Source organism: Neomonachus schauinslandi, chromosome 9 (genome assembly GCF_002201575.2).
Source record: "Neomonachus schauinslandi chromosome 9, ASM220157v2, whole genome shotgun sequence".
Classification (NCBI taxonomy): Eukaryota; Metazoa; Chordata; class Mammalia; order Carnivora; family Phocidae; genus Neomonachus; species Neomonachus schauinslandi.
In genome coordinates, this window is record NC_058411.1 from 119391570 (window position 1) to 119416418 (window position 24849).

Genomic DNA, 24849 nt, shown 5'->3' on the forward strand with positions numbered 1-24849 from the left:
CAAAAAATTCTAACCCTGGATAGGAAATCGGTAGGTTTGAGTTTTAATCTTAGCTTCTGCACTAATTCTAAAATCTTGGGCAAGTCAATTAATCACTCTAAGTCTGCTTAGTTTGTTTTTTGTTTGTTTTCTTAAATTCTTCCTGTAGTATCTGCCCTGATGAGGTAGAACCAAAGTTGTCATGAGACTCAAGCAAGATACTGTTGACCAAAGTGCATTGTAAACTGTAACACTCCATAAAAGTACAAGAGAGTATCACCACATTTTCTCAAGAGATCATTTAAGGGGAAAAATAATGCTGGAAAATAGTCCTTAAAAGCATTTCTATAATAATTACTCTTCTGATGAATGTTGCATTGACACCTAATTTGAAGCTTTGAAGATTATTTTTTGAACGATGGATTGGGTTTATATATTAAAGTGTTCTAACTAAAGATTTGTTTAATTTGTTAGAGTTATTAAACCTACGCTCAGATCAAGTTAGCAGCTAGACTGGTGTGACAACCTGTTTTTAATCAGTGACTCAAAGCTGTGATCACCCTGATGTCACCGAATGGCCACAGCTTGTAAAAGGTAATTTTGAATGTTATTTTACAGCCTTTAAAAGGCTGTTATTGTAAAGTAAAATACGTGCTGTAAAAAATGAAGAAAATGTATAGTTGGCAGGAATAATGTGAATAGTTTACCTAAGTGTTAATGCGCTTCTCCATTAAATATCCTTCCTAAAATATCTTATGCTTTTTCCCCCCAGTTCTGTGTGTATAAGTAAACAGGAAGGTATTTCTCAAAAATTTCAAGTTTTTAAATATGTTATTATGAACATTATAAAAACTATGAAAAAATTCTCAGTGTGCATTTTATGTGGTGAGAGTTTTAACTAAAATGCTTCTCTAGAAATTTTTACAATTTTAATAAAACTGGTGTGATTTTCTTTCCTAAAGAGTTGCAGTGGAGGTAAAAGGAGTGACTTGCAGGCTGGACAAGCTGCACCCATTATTATTGGAAATGAGCCTCCATTTGAATGTTCTGGCTCATGCTGCAGTATTTAGATTAGGAGGCATTTTGTGATCACTTTTCTGTGATCCAAATCAAGACCCTAAAATAGAGACTTCCAATACTTTTTATTTTCTAATATTACTAACTATTTGTTTTAAAATTTTTTTTCTGGTTTGTTATTGTGACAAATTTTAGGTTAACCTGAGTCAGTACCTTTTTTTTTTTTTCCTCTTTGGTTATATCCTGAATTTGGTAAAGTTATGAACATGTACTAGATCCTTACTTCCAAAACTCGACAGTGATGAATAAAGAGACTCTTTAGTGGCCAAAGTAAAGCTTTGAAACAATTGGTAGATGTTAGATAATTTCATAGTTTTGGAAATGAATGCTAACTTTAGGATATTTTTTGGTAAGTTATTTACAGTGTTACAGCAATATAAGCAGAATGACTAGAAATTTATTCAGACATGTACTATTACTTATAACCGCCAGAAAAGTGTTTCTGTTAGTTTTTTGTATATTCACTTTTCTTTTAATTAAAAACAATTTCCATTTTGAGTAGAAAACAGGTTGGGCTAATAACCATGTTTATGAGACCCAGGATAGACCTGTTTTAGGGTAATACTCTTTCATTCCTTCCTTATTCTTTTGTCCTTCTGTTAGACTGAATTGGTTTAATTACTTGGTTTGACAAATAAATGTTTTTTTGTAGCTCACTTGAATATATGTTAATATTAAATGGTAATCCACTATATTTATAATAATTTGGTGACAATTTGATGCTAATGTTTACATATTCTCTTGTTTAGGGAACAGAAATTGGAAAACAGTGTAGTTACCTTTTGATGATGTATTTAACTTCTATCCCATTTCTCAAAACTTTGTAGCAGTTATATATTGTGCTTCTAAGACTCGGATTTGTTTTCCCTCTGCTTGTGTCTTACCTTTTTGCAGTAGTATTTTAATTTTCCTGTCATTGTGTCCTCATTTTTTTCCCCTCTCTCTTTCTCTATCCCTGTTAATTTTGAAAGTTTTGCCGCCTGCGTGTTTGAAAGCTTCTAATCTGCCTCTCTTCCCTTAGTGCCAGCAGGTTTATTTTTTGTTTTGCAAGCCTGCTCTGCCTCCTTACAGTATGACATCTGATGCTGGAGGGTCGCACTTTCAAAAATGAGTCAGCTGGTACATGGGGTTATCATCAGTTTTTAGCTCTTCTGTCTGAGACATACAAACAAGTTTGGAAGCAATCTTGGGGTACTTACCCACAAGGCTGGTGGAGACCAGGTGTGTCACAAAGGTGATTTGCTTGCTCCCTGGGGGAGAGGGTGGAGTGAAATTTTTGCATTTGTGTCAGTGCCAAGTCACTGTCACCTCCAGCATGCCCCAATTTTTAGTTCTAATATAACTTTGTGCAAAATTGAAAATGTAAATATACTGCAAAGAGGATCTAAAATATTTGAGCTGCTGGAGTCTCTCTCTCTTTTTTTTTTTTTTTTTTTTGCATTCTTGTCCTTGGACTCTAAATGAACTGCAGTGAGGGGTAATTTTGAAAATCTAATAAAGAAGTAAGATTTTTAAAAGCTAAGAAATGTGGAGAACAGTTTGTTTCTTTTTTTTCTTTTTTTTTTGGCTGGTGGCTCTAATTTTAAGATTCTTTTGTTAAAGTTGTTCACAATTAGAAGTCTCAAGTCAGTGATAAATTTACGGATCAGGTCATTGTAATGTCATTTGGAAAATTTAGTTTTTGATCTCTAAAAAAATTTTTGAGAATTTGAGTGTTAGCAATCAAGATTATGTTGATTTAACTTAGTATACATTGACCAATGCTGTTTATAAAACTGAATAGGGTAACAGGAATTTATTTTTTTAACAGCATGGTAGGAATAGGCAAAATTCATTCGTACCCCAAAATGAAAGTAAGACTTTTTAATGTCTTAGAATTTTGAATATTTCTATTCAAGATAGTAATAGTATATTAAAAAATAATAGAAAACAACTGGCAACTATTTATAACTGAAATCAGTTCACAATTATCCATAGTAAAATTTTAATACCCCAGCTTGGTACACTTTTGATAGGTAATGCATTTTGCCAGTACATTTTCAGGGAAGGTTAATTTCATTGTTGAACCAAGATAATCGTGATTAGAATGGTAAATCTGACTTAAAGTGTCTCAAAATTCACTAAGGCTATTAGATTAAAATTTGAATTATCTAGAGCAGAAGTTAGCAAACTTTTTCTCAACAGGCCGGATAATAAATACTTTAGGCTTTGTGGGGCATATATCTCTTGTCAGTTTCTCACCTCTGCTCTTGCAGTGTCAAAGCAGCCATGGACAATGTATGTAAATGAATGAGAATTGTGGCTGTATTCTAATACTACAGAAATAGGTGCCTGACCCAGGCCTTAGTTTGTTGTCCCAGGAAATAGTTTGCTGACCCCTGATCTAAATATAGTTTGGGACTGTGAATACCAGTGAATACTTTTGATATTTTGGATAACCAATAGTTGGCTGTAGAAAGTTTCATAGTTGTATGTTTTTATTATAAATATTTGACTTTGTGAATAATTATGATTTATTATACATTTTACTCCTTTGTATGTTGGTATCTAAATAGTGTTTACAGTTTCCTTTCCTTAAAAAAATGCACTGACTTTTTTATTAGTCCAGCTTTTATAATAAACGTGTTGAATGGCAATCTGATTTGATCACTTTTTTCTTCTGTTAAAATCTTTAGTTACTTTTAAAATGTTAACGATTAAATCTTGTTTTCAAATTTGTCTACTAATATAACATGTCTGCCCATTTTTGGAATATGGAATGTTTTGCTTAACTTTCCTCAATTGCATTTTACAGATCGCCAGGAGAACCTCAGTCTGACGACATCGAAGCTAGCCGAATGTAAGTGTAACTTGGTTGCGGCTGTGGTGTCTTTTAAGTTACCCTAGATTGCTTTAAAGGTATTAAATTATTTGAAAATTATTTCTAGTTATGAGAGAGTAATACATTAAAAAATGGGAGAGAGGAGTGTGCCTACTATTTTTCCTACCAAATAAATACCTCTGAACTTTGGTACCATGTCGCTAGATTTCTACTTTTAGGTAGATAGTTGTATACTCCTGCATTATAATGTGTTTTTGGTTACCTGGCAGTTGTGTGGAAATAGAGAGGGGAAAGAGTTCAGGTTAACAATCATTTATTAAATACTCACTATTCAGCTGGTGGTGTGTTGTGGATAACAGAGATGCGTAATAATTAGTTCCTAACCCACAGAATTTTATAGTCTATTCAGTATGAAAGAGAAACAAATCTTTAGTCACTGTGGTAGAAGGATACCCAGGATGCAGCGGGAACATAAAGGAGTACTGGGTTACCTGGGTGTACAGTAGGAACCTAATCCATGTGGCAGGGAAGTAGGGTGGCCAGGGTAGGCCAAATTAAATCTTAAAGTGTAACTTGGAGTTAGTGGAAGGCATCAGCAGGGTTGTTCTAGGCAGAAGTATGGGTGAAGTTATAAAGCGGCATAGTGAGCATAGGGAACAGTAGGCAGTTGAGGATTTTTAGATCATAAACTAACTGAAAGGCAGGAAAATGAAGGAGGTAAGACTTGAGAGAAAGGGCTAGAGCCTTGCATGGTATGTGAAAGACCTAGGCCTGTCTCTTTGGTATTTGGGAGTCAATAAAGAATTTGCTGAGGAAGGAGTAGTAACCTTGTTAGACATAAAATTTTAATAGTTTTGGCAGGAGAGAAACAGAATTGAAGAGAAGTGTGTGGTGGTAGGGTGACCAGGGCTTCAGCAGTTCAGTCAATAAAAGCCTTAAAAAGGACAGTGACAGAATAGGAATTCAAGATAACGTTCTCTGGATGTGTAAGAAAAATATTTGGAAAGTGAAATAGGTAAGACTTCAGTATTGGTTGTAAGAAATTAAGAAGTTTAAGGTAATGGGAAGGTGGTAATTATTGAAGGAAGTTTTTGAGGTAGTAAGGGTTGGAATGAAGAATATAGGTATAGGGATTGCTCTGGAGTAAGAGCAAAGAGCCCATCTTGTGAAACTAGAAGGAGGTAAAGATGGATATGTGATGTTAACTGTGTTTGTAGGTGAGAATGGAGACGTCAAGGTCATTTTTACCTGCAGTATTTTCTCAGTAAATTCGTTTAGGTCTATTACACCACTGTTTCTGTCTCCTTTGAGATGATACTAGATACTTCTTGAAAAGGAGGTTCAATTGTTAAGTTCGGAAACTGCAGAGTTAAACAGGTTTCTTTACTGAAAACAGTGGAAATATACTTTGAAGTGCTTAAACATTGTGAATCTCCAACAAGGGACTATAAGATGTATTTTTCAAATTTATGTGTGTATGTAACTTTTTTTTTCTAAAAATTTTTTTGTGGTAAAATAACACATAACAAAGTTGACCATCTTTATTATTTTTAACTGTGTAATTCAGTTATGTTAATATTGTTGTACAGCCATTGCCACCATCATCTCTACAACTCTTCATCTTGCAATACTGGAACTATTCCCCCTTCAACCTATCCTCTGGCAACCATCATTTTACTTTCTAGGTCTATGATTTTGACTGCTCTGTCCCCTGTAAATGGAATCATTTACATTTGTCTTTTTGTGATGGGTTATTTCACTTAGCATAATGTCCTCAAGGTTCATCCACATTGTCGCATATGTCAGAATTTTCTTCCTTTTTATGGCTGAATAATATTCTTTTGTGTGTGTGTGTGTGTATGGCATTTTGTTTATCCTTTCACCCATCGATGGACACTTGGGTTTCTTTCATGTTTTTGCTATAATGAATAATGCTGCCATGAACATGGGTGTACAAGTATCTCTTTGAGACCCTGCTTTCATTTCTTTGGGTATATACCCACAAGTGGGATTGCTGGATCATATGGTAATTCTTTGTTTAATTTTTTGAGGAACCTCCATACTGTTTTCCACAGTGACTATACCATTTTACATTCCAACCAAGGGTTATAATTTTTCCACATTCTCGTCAGTACTTGTAATTATCTGTTTTTGATAGTTGCCATCCTGATGAAGTGTTTTTTTTAATTATAGCTTTGTGACCATGTAACTTTTTAAGAAATATGTTTTAATAGTATTTTGTGGAACACAGAGTTTGATTAGCGAACTTGAGGATACTATGAAAACTTGGAAAGCGTCTAGGGGGAATGGGTGAAGAAGTAGACCAAATATTATTGAGTCTCATGCTACTGAGTGGCCAGTTGAAGTTAGGAAACTTATCATAGTTGGAGTTTAAAGACTTTTATAGCCAGAAAAGAGGCATGGTATTTCAAGGTTGGGTGTTAGCAGAGCAGATAGGACAAAACCACTAATGGCATGGGCATAGGTTGTTAACACTGAAGTAGTTGAGTTTATATGTCATTGGTGTTGGCCATAATTGGATAGGTTGTGGGGCCAGGTAGAAGTGTTGGGTTGGTTATAAAAGCCTGATAGGTCAAAGAGATAGTTCAGTGTAAATGAAATTTTTAGAAGGATATAGATGATGATGATGATGATCAAGGGTTGGGCGTTTAATATGCTTACGGTGGTGATTGGCTGATATAGAGAGGAAGTGAAGCTTTTTGAAGAAAAGTAAGTATTTTGGGTGAGAGGGGGCTAAAATGTTGGGATAGATCATGAATACAGACGTCGAAGTTGGCTTGCTGGTGATGTAACTGGGGGCAAAATGGAGCCTTTAGTATAATGGGTATAATTTACCAGAAGAGGGGAAACGTATTGAGGTAGATAACATGACTTTCAAAGTGTAAGTTGTATTTGTGTTATGTTTTATTTTGTTTAGATGGACATTGTTTTAAATACAAGGAATTAGAAGAGTAATAATGGACTTACGGGTTTTAGTTGTCTATGAAAAAGTTCACAGAAAAGGGATACAAGATAAGTAGTGTCTTTTGGGGTAATCCAGGCTTTAGTGAAAGCTAAGAGGTTGGGGAACCATTATATGAAGCATTTGAAGATTAGGGACAACCTGTATTTTAAATGTTTTTCTAGAGATCTTAGTAGAGTTAGATTAGTGGAACAAATCAATAATAAAGAATAGAAAAGGGTAGGTGAAGCTTGGTACTTTGTAGTAAAAATCAAGGATGGCAGTAATGTGAGGCATGATAGGATATTTGTCACAAGATTCCAGATGAAGCTCTGGTATTAAGTTCTGGTTGAGTTCAGCAAACTTACACTGTTTAACTTAACCGTGTTAAGGTAGAATAGCAGGAAATCAGACCTACCACGATGTCTCAATAATGGTGTGTAAGGTTCCAGACATAATTGCTGTAATGTAGCTCTAAGTCTTCATGTCTGCCCCCATTTCTCAAATTCCTATACCTTTGGAAACCATACCAGGCAGTAGTTTAGTAAGGTGAGTAGGTCAGCGTTTGTTCTACCATAATTTCGTGAGTCTTGATTTACAGAATAGATAATGAAGATTCTTGGTTTTATCTAAGAATTAGCTAGGGTCTTTGATTAATGGCAGCATCTTAAATTTATTGAAGTATGATTTTTTGGGGGGCACTTGCAGGCACATTTGCATTTGGCATCTTTTAACTAGGGAACATCTTGGGTGCATTTTAAATGGTAATTATGTAAAATTAAAGAATATACCTGTTTGTTTTTAAGAATTTTTAGTGTTATCTGTTCTCTGGGGTGCAGAAAAACATAGTAAACATTTTTAACATTTGCATGCCATTCTGTAGTTTAGCCTAGAAATAGAACTAACAAAATAACCCAGATCTTTTTATCCAGTTATATGTATATTTTCTATTTTGTTTAAACTTATATATTCGTGGCATCTTTTTGCACATATTAATTTAGACTTTAATTTTTTTAATGATTTCAAAGCAGTTTCTAATAACTTCAGATTTCTCATCTTTTGGTATATACTCTCCACCCCTATCTTTAATGCTTAGGTTGTTTTCAGGTGTATAACCAAGACAGTAAATGAAACAGGAGTAAACGTATCAAGTGATTTATGATTCCATATATATCAAAGCTATTTAAATAAACACTTAGTTTTCTCTAAATGTTGGTAGGACCTAAGACCCAGGTCTCAGACCCATCATTATCTGTTCTTTCTAGTTAAGAGCTTTATCAACTCTCATATTTCTATCTCCAACTCCAGTTTACCCTCTGAATTGTAGACTCATCTATCTAATAATTGAATGTCTGATTCTCAAACTTAACAAGTCCAAAATAGTTCTTGATTTTCATCCTCTCAAATCTACTTGTCTTGTTATCTTTTTGCTATCTCAGTTGGTAGCAACTCTTTTTTTTCTTCCAGTTCATCCAAAACTTAGGAAGCATCTTTGATTTCTGTTTGTCTCACTCAAATTATCAACAAATCATGTTGGCTCCACCTTTAAAATATCATAATTCAACCACTTGTCTTTTTACACCATTTCTACCTCTATCACTCTTGATTAAAGCCATCGTCTTTTTTTTTTTTTTCTAAGATTTTATTTATTTATTTGAGAGAGAGAGAATGAGAGACAAGAGAGCAGGAGAGGGAGGAGGGTCAGAGGGAGAAGCAGACTCCCTGCCGAGCAGGGAGCCCGATGCGGGACTCGATCCTGGGACTCCAGGATCATGACCTGAGCTGAAGGCAGTCACTTAACCAACTGAGCCACCCAGGCGCCCAAAGCCATTGTCTTTTGCCAAAAGAATGAAATTGTTTCCCAGTAGTCTTGCTGCTTCCATACTTGCCCCTTTCAGTGTATTTTCTGTGTAGCAGCCAGTGATTTTTTTAAAGATTTATTTATTTATTTTAGAGAAAGAGAGAGAGCATGAGTGGGAGAAGCAGAGGGAGAGAGAATCTGAAGCTGACTCCATGCTGAATGTGGGAGCCTGACACAGGGCTCGATCCCACAACCCTGAGATCATGACTTGAGCTGAAACCAAGAGTTGGATGCTTAACCGACTCCATCACCTAGGCCTCCCCAGAGTGATCTTTTTAAAATCAAAGTTAAACCATGTTATTTATGATTAAAACCTTTCAAAGGCTTCCCACCTTAGAGTAAAATCTGAGGATCTGCAAGGCCCTGTATGAGCTCCCTTGCACTTGTGTGGCCTTTCCGTTTCTCTTGCTCGTCTTTGCACTGGCTTTATGGTCTTGCCCTTATGTTTTGATGTTCTTGAGACTGGGGCCTATTGTTTGTGACCCTTCTCTGATATCCACATGGCTCCTTTTAGTTGCCTTAGAGCTCTCTGCTCAAATGATGCCTTATCAGAGAGGCCCTCATTGACCAACTTCATCAAAGAATGGTCATGTTCTGTGTTCTCTATTACCCTTACCCTGTTAGACTTATCATCATGGAATTTAATGTCACTTGACTTGATGCATATTGATTTCTTTGTTGCATATTGATTTCTTTGTTGCATATTGATTTCTTTGTTGTCTGGTTCATTTAATTCTAGAGTGGAAGCCTAATGAGAGTGCCTGGTCTACAATAGGTTGTAAATACTTAATATGTGAAAGAGTGAAATTACTAAATTAATGCAAAATGTTTATTTCTGCCTTTTTAATTCCCTTACAGAAATGTAGGAAGAATTTTCTGGCATCAGTTTATGTGTTAGTAAGTGATAAATACGTACACAGCCCATAGAACTTGTGTAGTAGCACCTAACGTCTTGAACACTTACCGTATGACAAGCCACTATGCTCAGTACTCTGTGTGCATTCTATCATTTGATAGGAAGTGTGAGCCTTTTTTAAAAACAAACAATAACCAAAATATTATTTTATTTATTTCTTTAGGTATATAAAGTTTAATTTCTTAAATTTGCATTTTATTTTTTATTGACATATAGTTGACACATAGTGTTACATTAGATTCAGGTAATAGTCATTCAACAGCTTTCTGCATTATACCACACCCACCACAAGTGTAGCTACCATCTGTCACCCTACAATGCTATTACAGTACCACTGACTGTATTCCCTGTGCTGTACCTTTCATCCCTGTGATGACTTCATTCCATAACTGAAATCCTGTACCTCCCATTCCCCAGTTTGGTTCTCCCACTACCCTGCCCATCCCCTCTCCCCCAGCAGCCACCAGTTTGTTCTCTGTATTTACGGGTCTGTTTCTGCTTTTTGTTTGTTTGTGTCCGGTTTTTTGTTTTGTTTCGTTTTGTTTTTTTGTTTTTTTTTTTAGATTATACGTGTAAGTGAAATCATACTGTCTTTGTCTTTCTGTGTCTTACTTATTTCACTTAGCATACTGCCCTCTAGGTCCGTCAGTGTTGTCTTAAGTGGCAAGGTAATACTGCTTTTAAAGCTAAACCTTTTAATCAGATTAGATTATGGAGATACAGCTTGTATCCTCTGAGATGGTAGGGAACTGGTACAATTTCTTCCTTAAATTTTTGGTAAAATTCACTAGTGAACCAATCTGGTTCTGGCACTTTCTGTTTTGGAAAGTCTTTTATTTATTCAGTTTTCATATCAGATATAGGCCTTTCAGGTTGTCTGTTTCTCCTCAGAGTTTTGGCAGATTGTGTCTTTTAAGAAATTGGTTCATTACATCTAGGTTATCAAATTTGTGGGCATAGAGTTATTCATAGTATATCTTTTATCCTCTTAATGTTCATGGGATCTGTTGTGATGTCCCTGTTTTATTTGTAATACTAGTAATTTGTGTTCTTTTTTTTTTTTTTTTTTTCTTAGTTGGCCTGGCTAGAGGAGTATTGATTTTACTAATCTTTTCAAAGAACCAGCTTTTGTTGATTTTTCTCTGTTGGTTTCCATTTTTCAATTTCATGGACTTGTGTTATAATATTATTTCTTTTGCTTATTTTGGATCTAATTTGCTCTTTTTCTGGTTATTAAGGTGGGTGTGTAGATGATTAATTTTTTATCTTTGTTTCTAATACATGCATTCAAAGTATAAATTTCCTTCTAAGCACTGTTTTCACTGCATCCCAAAATTTTGATAAATTGTGTTCTCATTTTTATTTAGTTCAAAAGAGTTTTTAGTGTCTCTGGCGATTTCTTTGTTGACTTGTTTAATCTCCATGTATTTTGAGATTTTCCAGTTATCTTTCTGTTACTGATTCTGGTTTAATTCTATTGTAGTCTGAGAGTAGACATTGTATGATTTCTATTCTTTTACATTTGTTAAGTATATTTTATGGCCCTGAATATGATATATCTTGATGCATGTTCCATGTGAGCTTAAGAAGAATGTGTAATCTGCTGTTGTTGGGTGAAGTAGTCCAGAGATGTCGATTATGCCTAGTTGATTGATGGTGCTGTTGAGTTCAACTATGTCTTTACTGATTTTCTGCCTGCTGGATCTGTCCATCTCTGATAGAGGGATGTTGAAGTCTGCAACTACTATAGTGGGTTCGTCTGTTTTTTCTTGTAGTTCAGTTTTTATGTAGTTTGATGTTCTGTTGTTAGGTACCTACACAATAAGGATTGTTATGTCTTCTTAGAGAATTGATCTATTTATCATTATGTTGTGCCACTCTTTAACTCTGATGATTTACCTTGCTTTGAAGTTGGTTCTGTCTGCAATTAGTGTAGCTACTCTAACTTTCTTTTGATTATTGTTAGCATGATACATTTTTCTCTTTATTTTTAATCTGTATCTTTATGTTTAAAGTGTAAATAGTATATAGTTGGATCTTATTTTTTGATCCACTCTGGCAATCTGTCTTTCAAGTGATGCATTTAGACCACTCATGTTTAAAGTGATTATTGGGGTGCCTGGGTGGCTCAGTTGGTTAAGTGTCCAACTCTTGATTTCAGCTTGGGTCATGATTTTAGGATCCTGGGATTAAGCCCCGCATCAGGCTCTGCCCTCAGTGTGAAGTCTGCTTGTCCTTCTTCCTCTGCTTCTCCCCCACTCTCTTTCTCTGTCTCTCCCAAATAAACAAATAAATAAATAAATAAAATTTAAAAAAAAAATAAAGTGATTATTGATATAGTTGGATTAATACCTAACATTTTTGTTACTGTTTTCTATTTGTTGCCCTTGTTCTTTTTTTGTTTTTGTCTTCTTTCTTCCTTTTCTGGTTTTACTTGAGCATATTGTTCCATTTTCTCTCCTTTGTAAGTAGAGTTACCCTTCATTTTTACTTTTCTTTTTGGGGTCGTCCTAGAGTTTCTCTCTTTTTTTTTTTTAGACTCATTTATTTATTTGAGAGTGAGAGAGAATGAACAAGCACACAAGCAGGGAGGGGCTGAGGGAGAGGGAGAGAATCTCAAGCAGACTCCCTGATGGGTGCAGAGCCTGACACGGGGCTTGAGATCATGCCCTGAGCCAAAATCAAAAGTTGGCTGCTTAATTGACTGAGCTACCCAGGTGCCCTTAGAGTTTTTATATCTTAACCTAGTCTACTTTTAAATAACACTATATCATATCATAGGGAGTTGTGAGTACCTTATAATAACAAAATAATCTTTAATTTTTTCTTTGATTATCTGTAGTTTGAAAGTGATATGCCTAGGCATAGTTTTTTGGTTTTGGGTGTATTTTTTTTGTGGGTTTTGGTGTGGGTTTTTTTGTTTTTGTTTGTTTTGTTTTGGAGAGGTTTTGTTTCATTTTGTTTCATTTTTGTTTGTTTTTTTACATTTATCCTTGGTGTTTTCTGAGTTTCCTGGATCTGTGGTTTGGTGTCTGATATTAATTAAAAAGGGGGCATTCTCAGTCTTTATTGTTTCAGATATTTCTTCTGATTCTGTCTCACTTTCTTCTTCTGATATTCCCATTATGTATACTACTTTTGTAGTTTTCTCACAGTCCTTGCATATTCTGTTTTTGTCAGTCATTTTTCTCTTTGCTTTTCATTTGTTGGAGTTTCTTTTGATACATCTTCAAGTTCAGAGTTTCTTCTTCAGTTTCCAGTTCATTATTAAGCTCATCAAAGATTTCTGTTACAGTATTTTTGAACTCTGGCTTTTTTTGTTTGGGTCTTTGATTTTTCTCTGCTTACATTGCTTAACTGTTCTTTCATGCCATCTACTTTATCCATTAGAGCCTTACATATTAATCATAATTGTTTTAAAGTTTTGGTGTGATAATTCCAACATCCCTGCTGTATTTAGTTCTTATGCTTGCTATCTTTTCAGACAGTGTTTTTTTTGCCTTTAGTATGCCTCATAATTTTTATTGCTAGCTGCGTATGATTTCCCAGGTAAAAGGAATTGCTATAAATAGGCCTTTAGTAATATGGTGGTGAGGTGTAAGGGGAAAAGAAAGCATTCTACAGTCCTATGTTTCGGTCTCAGTCTTCTAGTGAGCCTGCCTGTGCCTCTGGATTGTGAACTTCATAAATATTCCTCATTTTTTTCCTTCCCTCTTAAGTGGAACAGGATGACTAGAGTGGGCTGGAGTTGGATGTTTCTCTTACACAGGTCAGTTAGGCTCTGAGAGTACCTGGCGGATTAGGCTTGGGTTAACTAGTTTCTTCTGAGGCCAAGCCTTGTTAAGAATAAAGTGCTCTGGTGTATCTCTTAATGGTTCCTTTTTCGTTCCCCTGCTAGAAGCATGAGGGGATTTTTCTACAACATTTGCTCTGAGAACGTAGTCAAGCTTCTTGATATAAATATCACAAAATTATGGGGGCTCTGCTGGGACTAAGTCCCCCTGGAGTTTTTAATGATTAGATTTTTCTGTGCTGAACCTCCAGGAATTTGTGCATGGAGTTTAGGTTTTCCTATCACATCACAGGTCCCTCTGGCAATTTCCTGCTCTCTGCTTCAGTAAGCCATGGCTCCCTGTATTTGCCTTTCTCTCCAGTCTTGGGGCAGCATTTTGTTCTATATTCCTCTCTCTCTCAGGAGAAGAAGAGTTACTAATTTTTTAGTTTGTTCAGCTTTTTACTTGTTATTAGATTGGAGTAGCAGCTTCCTAGCTCTTCTGTGTGGAACTGAGAAGTCAGAAATTGAGATATAGCTTGGATGCTTTTATTTTCTATATGGAATGGGAGAAAATATTTCTGTTTAACTTCCAGTTGAGGTATACTTAATGTGTATAATAGCATTTATGGATTAAATAACATCTTGAAGTACACTCTGAAGTAAAAGATACAAATCTCTTTAATCAGATAGAGATCTTTTTTCAAGATCCTCTCCTATAGATTCTGATGTCATGTTCTTTCCTTTGCATATTCTTTTTATACTTCTGATACACCTATGAAACTGGGAGGTTTTTTTAAAAAAATACTTATTTTTATTTATTTTTGTTCCACTTTGTTTTAAATTCCAGTATAATTAACATACAGTGTTAGGTCAGTTTCAGATGCTGTATAGTGATTCAGCAGTTCTTTGCATTACTCATTGCTCATCACAATAAGTATATACTCATAATCTCCTTTACCTGTTTCATCTCTCTCCACACTCTTGGTTACCATCCCCTCTGGTAACCATCAGTTTGGTCTCTGTAAAGAGTCTGTTTTTTGGTTTGTCTCTTTTTTATTTGTTTTGTTTTGTTTCTTAAATTCTGCATATGAATGATAGTACTTGTTTTTCTCTGACTGACTTATTGCACTTAGCATTATACCCTTTAGATCCATACATGTTGTTGCAAATGCAAGATTTCATTCCTTTTTATGGCTGAGTAATACTCCATTTGTGTATGTGTGTGCGCACATAGATATTAGACGTATAGATACACACACCACATCTTTATCCATTCATCCATGGATGGACACTTGGATTGCCTCCATATCTTGGCTATTGTAAATAATGCTGTAGTGAACATAGGGTGTGAATATCTTCTTGAATTAATGTTTTCATAGGGTAAATACCCAGTAGTGGAATTACTGGATCATATGGTAATTCTGTTTTAAATTTTCTGAGGGAACTCCATACTGTTTTCCACAAGTGGTTGCACAGTTTGCATTCCAACCAACAGTGCACTGAGGGTTCCTTTTTCTGAAACTGGGAGGTGTTATGGTTAAGTACTAGAAAAAGGTAGGGTTGTTTGACACTGTTAAGAGAAGAGAAATTGAAGGATCTTACTAAAGTTTTGTAATTTGCTAGGTTCTGAGAATATAACTGTAAAGAAGTTATTTGGTCATGTGTCTCAGGGAGGTTGCCATTGAAATAATAGGCAGTTATAATGAGGTGTATTGAGAGTAGGTACAGGTTGCTGTGGGAGCAGAGAAGGGGTATGTAATCATCTTGGAAATGATATCTAAGCTGAGTCTTTGAGGATGACTTGGTATAAATAGGGATTATAGTATTCTAGGTAAGAAGAAAACTTCTGAGACCTGGAGCCAATGAAGACAGCAGGGACAAGTCCTTTGAACTGTAGGAAGTTCTGTATTGCTGGAATGTAGATCTAGGAGATGGGGGGAGATGTGCTAACAAATGTAGCTGGAAGTAGAAAGCCTTGATCAGATAGTGAAAGGCCTTGATACTACTGAAAAGTCCTGGGTTTTCTCCTGATAGACATAGGAGGTAATGAAAAGTGTTAGGCATAGAAGTGGCCTGAGTCATAGTCTGTTTACTTTTCTACCAAATGAAACATCATGTAAGCTTATATACATTCTCTTTTACCTTTTTTTTTGAGGGGGGTGAGAGGCAGAGGGAGAGAGAATCTTTTTTTGTTTGTTTTTTTAAAGATTTTATTTATTTGACAGAGACAGAGACAGCGAGAGCAGGAACACAAGCAGGGGGAGTGGGAGAGGGAGAAGCAGGCTTCCCACTGAGCAGGGAGCCCGATGTGGGACTCAATCCTGAGCCAGAGGCAGCTGCTTAACAACTGAGCCACCCAGGTGCCCGGGAGAGAGAATCTTAAGCAGGCTCCACACCCAGTGCGGAGCCTGCAGGCTGGATCTCACAACCCTGAGATCATGACCTGAGCCGAGATCAAGAGTCAGACGCTTAACTGACTGAGCCACCCAGGCACCCCTATACATTCTCTTTTAAATAGAAGGTATCACACTTCTTGTTCATGGTAGAGATGGATGAGTAGATGAACTGCCTCTGGCTGAGTCTTCCCAGAAAGTAGAATAAGCAGAACCTGGCTATTTTTTTTTTTTTTTAAAGATTTTATTTATTTATTCATGAGAGACAGAGAGAGAGAAGCAGAGGGAGAAGCAGGCTCCCAAGGAGCAGAGAGCCTGATGTGGGACTCGATCCCAGGACTCTGGGATCATGACCTGAGCCGAAGGCAGACGCTTAACCGTCTGAGCCACCCAGGTGCCCCAGAACCTGGCTATTTTTGTTGAGGTACTCTAATAAAAGGGTTTTTAGAATCTGTGAATTATGCATTTTATTCATTATATCTTATGTGTCCCTAAAAAGGTTTTAAGAAACATTAATGGGAATGGTGTACTTTTATTACATAGAAATTGTTAGCTATAAATGGGATTCAAGGCTAAAAGAGGTCAGTGAAAGGAAAAGGATGTCTTTCCCCCTAAATTACTTAAAAGCAGGACTTTCTGATTTACTAGGTCCTTTATTGGCTTCTCCAGTCTCCTTCCTAGGATAATTGTAAGTATTAAGGGACACACCATAACAAAAAACATTCACTGTAGTTTAATGAATGTTCATTGTTTTTGTTATTTTCAGTTTGTAGCACTACCTTCTACCCAGTTGCCCATGACAGAAACCTAGGCATTTAGCTCTTTTCATTCATTTACCCCCTACAAACTACATCTTTTAAATATTTCTTGCATTAGTTTCCTTCTATTCATTCCTGCTACTACTACTTTCTTTCCCTGGTCTCTAACGGTAGTCATCACCTAACTGGATTGCCTGTCTCCACTTTTGCCAGCTTTGATCCCAGTTTACAAAATGTAGTTAGTTATAAAGGCAGATTTGACTTAGTCATTGACTTGCTTATTGTATTGCAGGTGTTCTTATTTAGTGGTTTATGAATGGTATGTGAATCTTCTGAAATTTTTTGCAAGGTGGAGTACATGTGCATTTTTATGGGGAGAAAGTTGCCTTTATTAGATTACTGCTCTGCTGACTAAAATCAGAATTCCTTATTTCTTACTAAGTCTCATAATCTGGCTCCTCCCTGCCACTTCATATTTTTGAGTCCTTTTTTGAACATTATACTGTTGAACTTAAGTTGTCACAAGATGTTCTCAGTCCCTTGTGCCTTTACTCCCTCATTTCCTTATTACCAAAAACATTCTTTCAATTTTTTCATCAGCTGCTAGTCATCCTTTGTGACTTACCTTGGCTAAGTTGCCTTTCTTTAAATTGCCATACCTCTGTATTTCCTATGATATTAAAATCATCTGGCTTTCACCTCCTTAAAACAGTAAGTTTCTTAAAGAAAGAGCCCATATGAAGATAGAGGACCTGGAATAGTACTATAGATTCTTAAGCAGAGTTTGAACTATGCTGAAGGAGACATTTGGAAGTCATCAGGTATTATTACCTTGAAAGAAGATGAAATGGCCTAAAGAGAATTTAAAAGAGAAAGTGTCTAATGGCTGGTCCCTGGGGAGTATAAACATTTCCAGATTAGGAAGGGAAGTCTCTGAAGAACAACCAGAGAGAAAGGAGGAAATCAGGAAATGGTGTCCTGAAAGCCCACAGTAAATTTCCAGAAGGTCTACATTTCTCAGCAAGGTTAAACAAAAGGAGGAGTGAAAAGTGATGACTCGGCAAGAATAGTTTCTACATCACTAGATACAGAAGCTAGGTTATAGGTGCAGTAAGCCGTGACCTGTTTCCCACACACTGTTATTCTTGTTCTCCACTGATGCTTCTGGACTATTGTTATTCTCTCAGCATGAAAATTCCTGCTCCTTTTGAAGCTATGCATTCTGGGTATGTCATCCTCTGTCTTCATTGTTTAGTGATCTCCCAGTCATTTCTCCGTCTTTGATGAACTCACACTCTTCCACTTTAACCCAGATCCCTGAAGTCTTTGTTTATATGCTTAACTTCCAACTCCCTAGTATCGGAATTCCCCAACCATTTTATCTTTAATAATCACTTCTGCTTTGCTGCGCCTTCCCATTCTCTTGGGCATGCTAATGTTTATTGTTTAATGTTAATTAAAACACCCACCTCAGGTTGTAGTCTTTGTATGCTTTCTTACTTGCTTTCTCTTATCCCATCTGGTTTTCCTTGTCTTTGAGAGGTGTCCTGTGGCCCATCTACTGTCTTCCAGTTTCAACCCTCTGGTTCTTCTACTTCCTGACGTGGAGTGTTCAGACCCAGGACATTGAATAGATCATATTCTGTATGTTCTCTTTTCACTCAGTTGATTGTTTCCTTTGCTGTACAGAAGTTAAGTTCACTGTAGTTCTTTCTATTTGTCTATTTTTGGTTTTGGTATTATATTGAAGAATGGTGCTTTTGTGTGCTTTTGGTGTTACATGGAAGAATATATATATTCAAGAATGTATTGCCAAATCCAATGTCATGAAGCTATTTGTGTTTATTTTGGGAGTTTTATAATGTCAGGTTTTATGTTTAGGTCTTTAGTCCATTATGAGTTAACTTTTTTTTTTTTTTTTAATGTAGTATAAGATGTAAAGGTCCAACTTCATTCTTTTGCATATGGATATCCAGTTTTCACAGTACCACTTGTGGGGAGACTCTCCTTTCCCCATTGTGTAGCCTTGGCACCTGTGACAAAGCTGATTTGACCATATATGTAAGGGTTTATTTCTTGGTTGTCTGATGTGTTCCATTGGTCTGTGTGTCTTATCTTTATGCCAGTACCATACTGTTCTGATTTTTGTAGCTTTGTAAGATGTTTTGAAATCAGGAAGTATGAGACTGGCTTTGTTTTTCTTTCTCAAGATTGTTTTTGCTGTTTGGGTTCCATTGAAATTCCATATCCAGGAATTTTAGATTTTTTTTTAATTAAAAAATGCCATTGAGATTTCAATAGGAGTTGAATATGTAGATTGCTTTGGGTAGTATGGACATTTTGACAGTACCAAGTTTTACAGTCCATGAACACAGGATCTTTACATTTCTGTCTTTAGTTTCTTTCAACAGTACTTTGTATAGTTTTCATTGTACAGTAGTCTCCCCTTATCCGTGGTTTTGCTTTTAGTGGTTTCAGTTACCCATGGTCAACTGTGGTCTGGAAGCAGATGATTCTTCTTAAATATTGTCAGAGTAGTAGCCTAATACTACGTTACAATGCTTATGTCATTCACCTCACTTCATTTCATCATATAGGTATTTTATCATTTCATATCATCACAGGAAGAAGGGTGAGTATAATACAATAAGATATTTTGAGAGAGGCCACATTCATGTAACTTTTATTATAATATATTGTTATAATTGTTCTATTTCATTATTATTACTGTTAGTCTCTTAACCATGGCTAATTTATAAATTAAATTTTATCTTAAGTATGTATGTATAGGAAAAAAACATTATACAAAAAGTTTGGCACTATTGTGGTTTCAGGCATTCATTAGGGGCCTTGGAATGTATCCCCCATGGATAAGGGGGGACTGTTATACAAGTTTTCCACCTCCCGGGTTAAGTTTATTGGTAAAGTATTTTATTCTCTTTGATGCTGTTGTAAATGGGAATATTTTTTAAATTTCCTTTTGTTCATTGTTCATAGAAACACAACTGGTTTTTGCGTTGGCTGACTTTTGTATCTATAACTTTACTAAATTTGGTTTATTAGTTCTAATAGTTTTTTGGGGGGTCTTTGGGGTTTTCTCCAGATAAGATCATGTCATCTGCAAACAGAGATAATTTTGTTTCTTCCTTTCCAATTTGGTTGCCTTTATTTATTTTTCTTGCTTGATTGCTCTGGCTGGGATTTCCAGTACTGTTTTAAAAAGAAATGGTAAGAGTGGGCATCCTTGCGTAGTTCCTGATTTTAGAAGGAAAGCTTTCAGTTTTACACCATTAGGTATAATCTTAGCTTTTCATATATGGCCTTTATTATGTTGAGGTAATTTCCTTCTTTGTCTAGTTTTTTTTTTTTTTTTTAAGATTTTATTTATTTATTTATTTATTTATTTATTTATTTATTTGGTGGGGGGAAGGGGAGGGACAATCTCAAGCAGACTCTGCACTAAGCACAGAGCCTGACCTGGGGCTCGATCTCACAACCCTGGGATCATGACCTGAGCCAAAATCAGGAGTCGGAAGCTTAACCGACTGAGCCACCCAGGTGACCCTTACATGACATAGATCTTAAACCAGTTCTCCTTAACAATATTGCATAGATCTCTCGCTCTCTTTTTAAATTTTTTCATTGCTCTTCATATTTTTTTTTTATGTTTCTGAAGATTTTTAATCTTTTTTTTTTAATTCTTATGTTAATCCCCATACATCATTAGTTTTAGATGAAGTGTTCCATGATTCATTGTTTGTGTATAACACCCAGTGCTCCATGCAGAACGTGCCCTCCTCAATACCCACCACCAGGCTAACCCATCCTCCCAGCCCCCTCTAGAACCCTGTTTGTTTTTCAGAGTCCATCGTCTCTCATGGTTCGTCTACCCCTCCGATTTCCCCCGCTTCATTCTTCCCCTCCCGCTACCTTCTTCTTCTTTTTTTTTTTTCTTAACATATATTGCATTATTTGTTTCAGAGGTACAGATCTGAGATTCAACACTTGTGCACAATTCACAGCGCTTACCAGAGCACACACCCTCCCCAGTGTCCATCACCCAGTCACGCCATCCCTCCCACCCCACCCCCCACTCCAGCAACCCTCAGTTTGTTTCCTACAATTAAGAATTCCTCATATCAGTGAGATCATATGATACATGTCTTTCTCTGTTTGACTTATTTCGCTCAACATAATACCCTCCAGTTCCATCCACGTCGTTGCAATGGGCAAGATCTCATTCCTTTTGATGGCTGCATAATATTCCATTGTATGTATATACCACATCTTCTTTATCCATTCATCTGTTGATGGACATCTTGGCTCTTTCCACAGTTTGGCTATTGTGGACATTGCTGCTATAAACATCGGGGTGCACATACCCCTTCAGATCCCTACTTTTGTATCTTTGGGGTAAATACCCAGTAGTGCAATTGCTGGATCATATGGTAGCTCTATTTTCAACTTTTTGAGGAACCTCCATACAGTTTTCCAGAGTGGCTGCACCAGCTTGCATTCCCACCAACAGTGTAGGAGGGTTCCCCTTTCTCCACATCCCCACCAACATCTGTCGTTTCCTGACTTGTTAATTTTAGCCATTCTGACTGGGGTGAGGTGGTATCTCATTGAGGTTTTGATTTGGATTTCCCTGATGCCGAGCGATGTTGAGCACTTTTTCATGTGTCTGTTGGCCATTTGGATGTCTTCTTTGGAAAAATGTTCATGTCTTCTGCCCATTTCTTGATTGGATTCTTTGTTCTTTGGGTGTTGAGTTTGATCAGTTCTTTATAGATTTTGAATACTAGCCCCTTATCTGATATGTCATTTGCAAATATCTTCTCCCATTCTGTCGGTTGTCTTTTGGTTTTGTTGACTGTTTCCTTTGCTTTGCCTTCTTTGTCTAGTTTGTTGAGTGTTTTTATTATGAAAGGATGTTGATTTTTGTCAGATGCTTTTTCTTTGTCAGTTGAGGTGATCATGTTATTTTTGTCCTTCATTTTGGTAATTGAGTGTGTTAGGTTGATTGATTTTTGTATGGTGAAGCATTCTTACATTCCAGGAATAAATCCCACTTGGTGATGATATAACTCTTCGATGTATTGTTGACTTCTATTTGACTAGTATTTTATTGAGGGTTTTTGCATCAATAATCAGGGATATTGGCCTGTATTTTTCTCCTCTTTGTCTCATTTTGGTATCAGGGTAATGCTGGCCTCATGGAATAAGTTTGGAAGTGTTTTCTTCAGTTTTTTGGAGGAATTGGAGAGGGATTCTTATTAATTATTAATTCTTTTTTAAATCATTGGTAGAATTCTCCATTAAAACTATCTGGTTCTGTGTTTTTCCTTGTTGGGAGGCTTTGGATTACTGATTCAATCTTTTTAATAGTTATAGGCTGCTTCAGATTTTTTATTTCCTCATGATTCTGTTCTGTTAAATTATATGTTTCTAGGAATATATTCATTTCTTCTAGGTTATTCAGTTTGTTGGCATATATCGTTGACAGCAGTCTCTTATGATCCTTTTTATTCTTGTGGCATCAGTGTAGATATTCCCCATTATTGAAAGTGGGTATGAAAATGTCCTGTTATTGTGTTACTATTTATTTCTCTCTTTGGTTCTTTGTCATTGTTTGTTTAACATATCTGGGTACTCTTCTGTTAGGTGCACATATATTTATAATTGTAATATATTTCTGGTGAATTAACCCTTTTATTATTATATGATGTGTTTCTTACTACAATTTTTGACTGAAAGTTTTTCTGATTGTGCGTGTATATATCTCATATATATATTTGCTATATATGTATGAGACCATTCCTTCTCTTTTTTGGTTATTATTTGCATAGGATCTCTTTTTCAGTCCTTTCATTTTCAGTCTATATATCCTTATATCTAATATAGGGTAGCATATAACTGTTTCTTTTCTTTTTTTAAATCCATTCAGCTACTCTATGTCTTTTGATTGGGGAGTTTAATCCACTTACATTTAAAGTAATTACTGATGGGGAAGACTAATTATTGCCATTTTTTTGTTTTTGGTATGTCTTGTTGTTTTTTTTTCTTCTTGCCTGTGAGGTCTTCCTTTGTGTTTCATTGATATTTTTTGTGGTGACATGCTTTGATTCCTGTCTCACTTTCTTTTGTGTATCTTCTATAAGCATTTTCTTTCTGTTTACCATGAGGATTATTACATAAGACATTTTACAGTTGTAATCTGTTTAAAACTGATAGCAATTTCAGTTGCATACGAAAGCTCTACTCCTTTACATCTCTCTCCCCTTTTGTTATTGATGACACAAATTACATCTTCTTATCTTTTGTATCATTCAACATATATTTACAGTTCTAAAAAATGTTTTCATCTTTCAGATTTATTTGAATTGATTTACTCACCACAATTACAGTGTTACAGGATTCTGTATTTGTCTATATATTTACCTTTACCAAACATCTTCATATTTTTGCAAGATTTTATATTGTTTACAGTCTTTTTTTTTTTTTTAAGTTGAAGGACTTGCTTTTGCATTTTTTGTAAGGCAGGTCTAGTAGTGATGAACTATCAGCTTTTTGTTTATACTTGGAGGTCAATTTATTTTTTCTTCATTTTTGAAGGTCAGTTTTGCCAGATACAGTATTTTTGGTTGGTAGTTATTTTTTTCAGCACCCTGCATATATTGTCCCACTTCTTTCTGGTCTTTCTGCAAGGTTTCTGCTGAGAAATCTGCTGATAGTCTAATGAGAGCTGCCTTGTACCTGACTAGTTATTTTTCTTCTGCTGCTTTCAAGATTCCTTCTGTCTTTGACTTTTGCTAGTAATTATAGTGGGTTTTAGTATCTACCATTTGGGGTTCATTATAGTTGGAGTCCTTCCTACCTCTTAAAATGAGATGTCCATTTCCTTCCTCACATTTGGTAGGTGTTTGACCATTACTTTTTCAAATAAGCTGTCTGCCACATTCTCTCTTCTCCTAGGATTCCCCAAATGCATATATCGATCAGCTTGGTGGTATTCTATAAGTCTTAGGCTTTCTTCCACTTTTCATTTTTTTAAATTTTCTCTGACTCAGTATTTTTTTTTTTTTTAAAGATTTTATTTATTTATTTTTGATAGACACAGCAAGAGAGGGAACACAAGCAGAGGGAGTGGAAGAGGGAGAAGCAGGCTTCCCGCTGAGCAGGGAGCCCAGTGCGGGGCTCTATCCCAGGACCCTGGGATCCTGACCTGAGCCTAAGGCAGACGCTTAACGACCGCCACCCAGGCACCCCTGACTCAGTAATTTCAAGTGGCCTGCCTTTGAGTTAATTTCTTCTGCTTGACTAAGTCTGCTGTTGATCCTCTCTCATGAATTTTCAATTCAGTTATTTTATTCTTGACCTCTAGAATTTTTGTTTGGTTCTTTTTTATGTTTTCTTTTTGTTGATAGTCTTATTTTGTTCATGCATGGTGATTTCATCTAGTTGTCTCCTGAGTTCTCTTGTAGCAAATTGGGTTTCCTTAAGGCAGTTATGTTGCTTTTTTGTCAGGTAATTCATAGATCTCTGCCTTTTTTTTTTTTTTTTTTTTTTTTGAGAGAGAGAGCACAAGCGGGGTGAGGGACAGAGAGAGAAGCAGACTTCCCGTTGAGCAGAAAGCCCAACAAGGGCTGATCCCAGCACCCTGACCTGAGCTGAAGGCATATGCTTAACCAGTTGAGCCACCCAGGTACCCCATATCTCTGCTTCTTTAAGGTCGTTTCTAGAGCTTTATTTTGTTCCTTTGATTGGAATTGAACTGTGATTCCCTCTTTTTGTGGGCTTTTTTTTTTTCTTTTTTAATATATGCCTTTTAATTTTGTTGTGTAGATTTTGCTTTTGAAAAAACAGCCACCTCTTCCAGTCTCTATGAACTGGCTTCATAGAGGGGCAGACAGACCTTCATTAGACATCTTGGTATCTCTAAAACCTCTTACTAGAGTGTATCTTCTTTGGACTTAGGCTTGTAGTTTCCTAATTGAAGGGGTTTGTTGATTACTTTTTCAAGAGCTTATAGTCTTTTACCCTCTTAATATCTTTCTTCAGGTTCTCTGGTGCTACAACAAGCCGTGAACTGTCTTTTGTTTTCTGTAGCCTCTAGGCATTCAGTGTATGCTGGTTCCATCAGTGCTCCAAGTCAGGCCAGACAGAAACTAGTCCCTTCAGCAGCTCTTCACCTCCCAGAAATGAGAATGTTGGACATAATTCCAGTGGGTGAAGCTGTAGTTGGGCTTTTCATCATGATTATGAACTGTAACTCCAAGGTTTACTCAGCTCCCTAAACCCCTAAAA

The 24849-nt window shown here is 36.1% G+C and overlaps 1 protein-coding gene across 3 annotated transcripts in view; it reads left to right on the top strand.

The window, feature by feature from the left end:
• UBE3A (ubiquitin protein ligase E3A) overlaps nucleotides 1-24849 on the top strand; it is a 101363-nt gene that overhangs the window by 26914 nt on the left and 49600 nt on the right. For 2 of the 3 annotated variants that reach the window (XM_021680632.2, XR_006540593.1), the window contains 2 exons: nucleotides 454-573; nucleotides 3851-3895. In XM_021680632.2, the coding sequence (XP_021536307.1) occupies nucleotides 554-573; nucleotides 3851-3895 (65 nt within the window). In that variant the 5' untranslated portion in view covers nucleotides 454-553. The remainder of the gene's footprint in view (nucleotides 1-453; nucleotides 574-3850; nucleotides 3896-24849) is intronic. The other variant, XM_021680633.2, reaches the window with a different exon arrangement.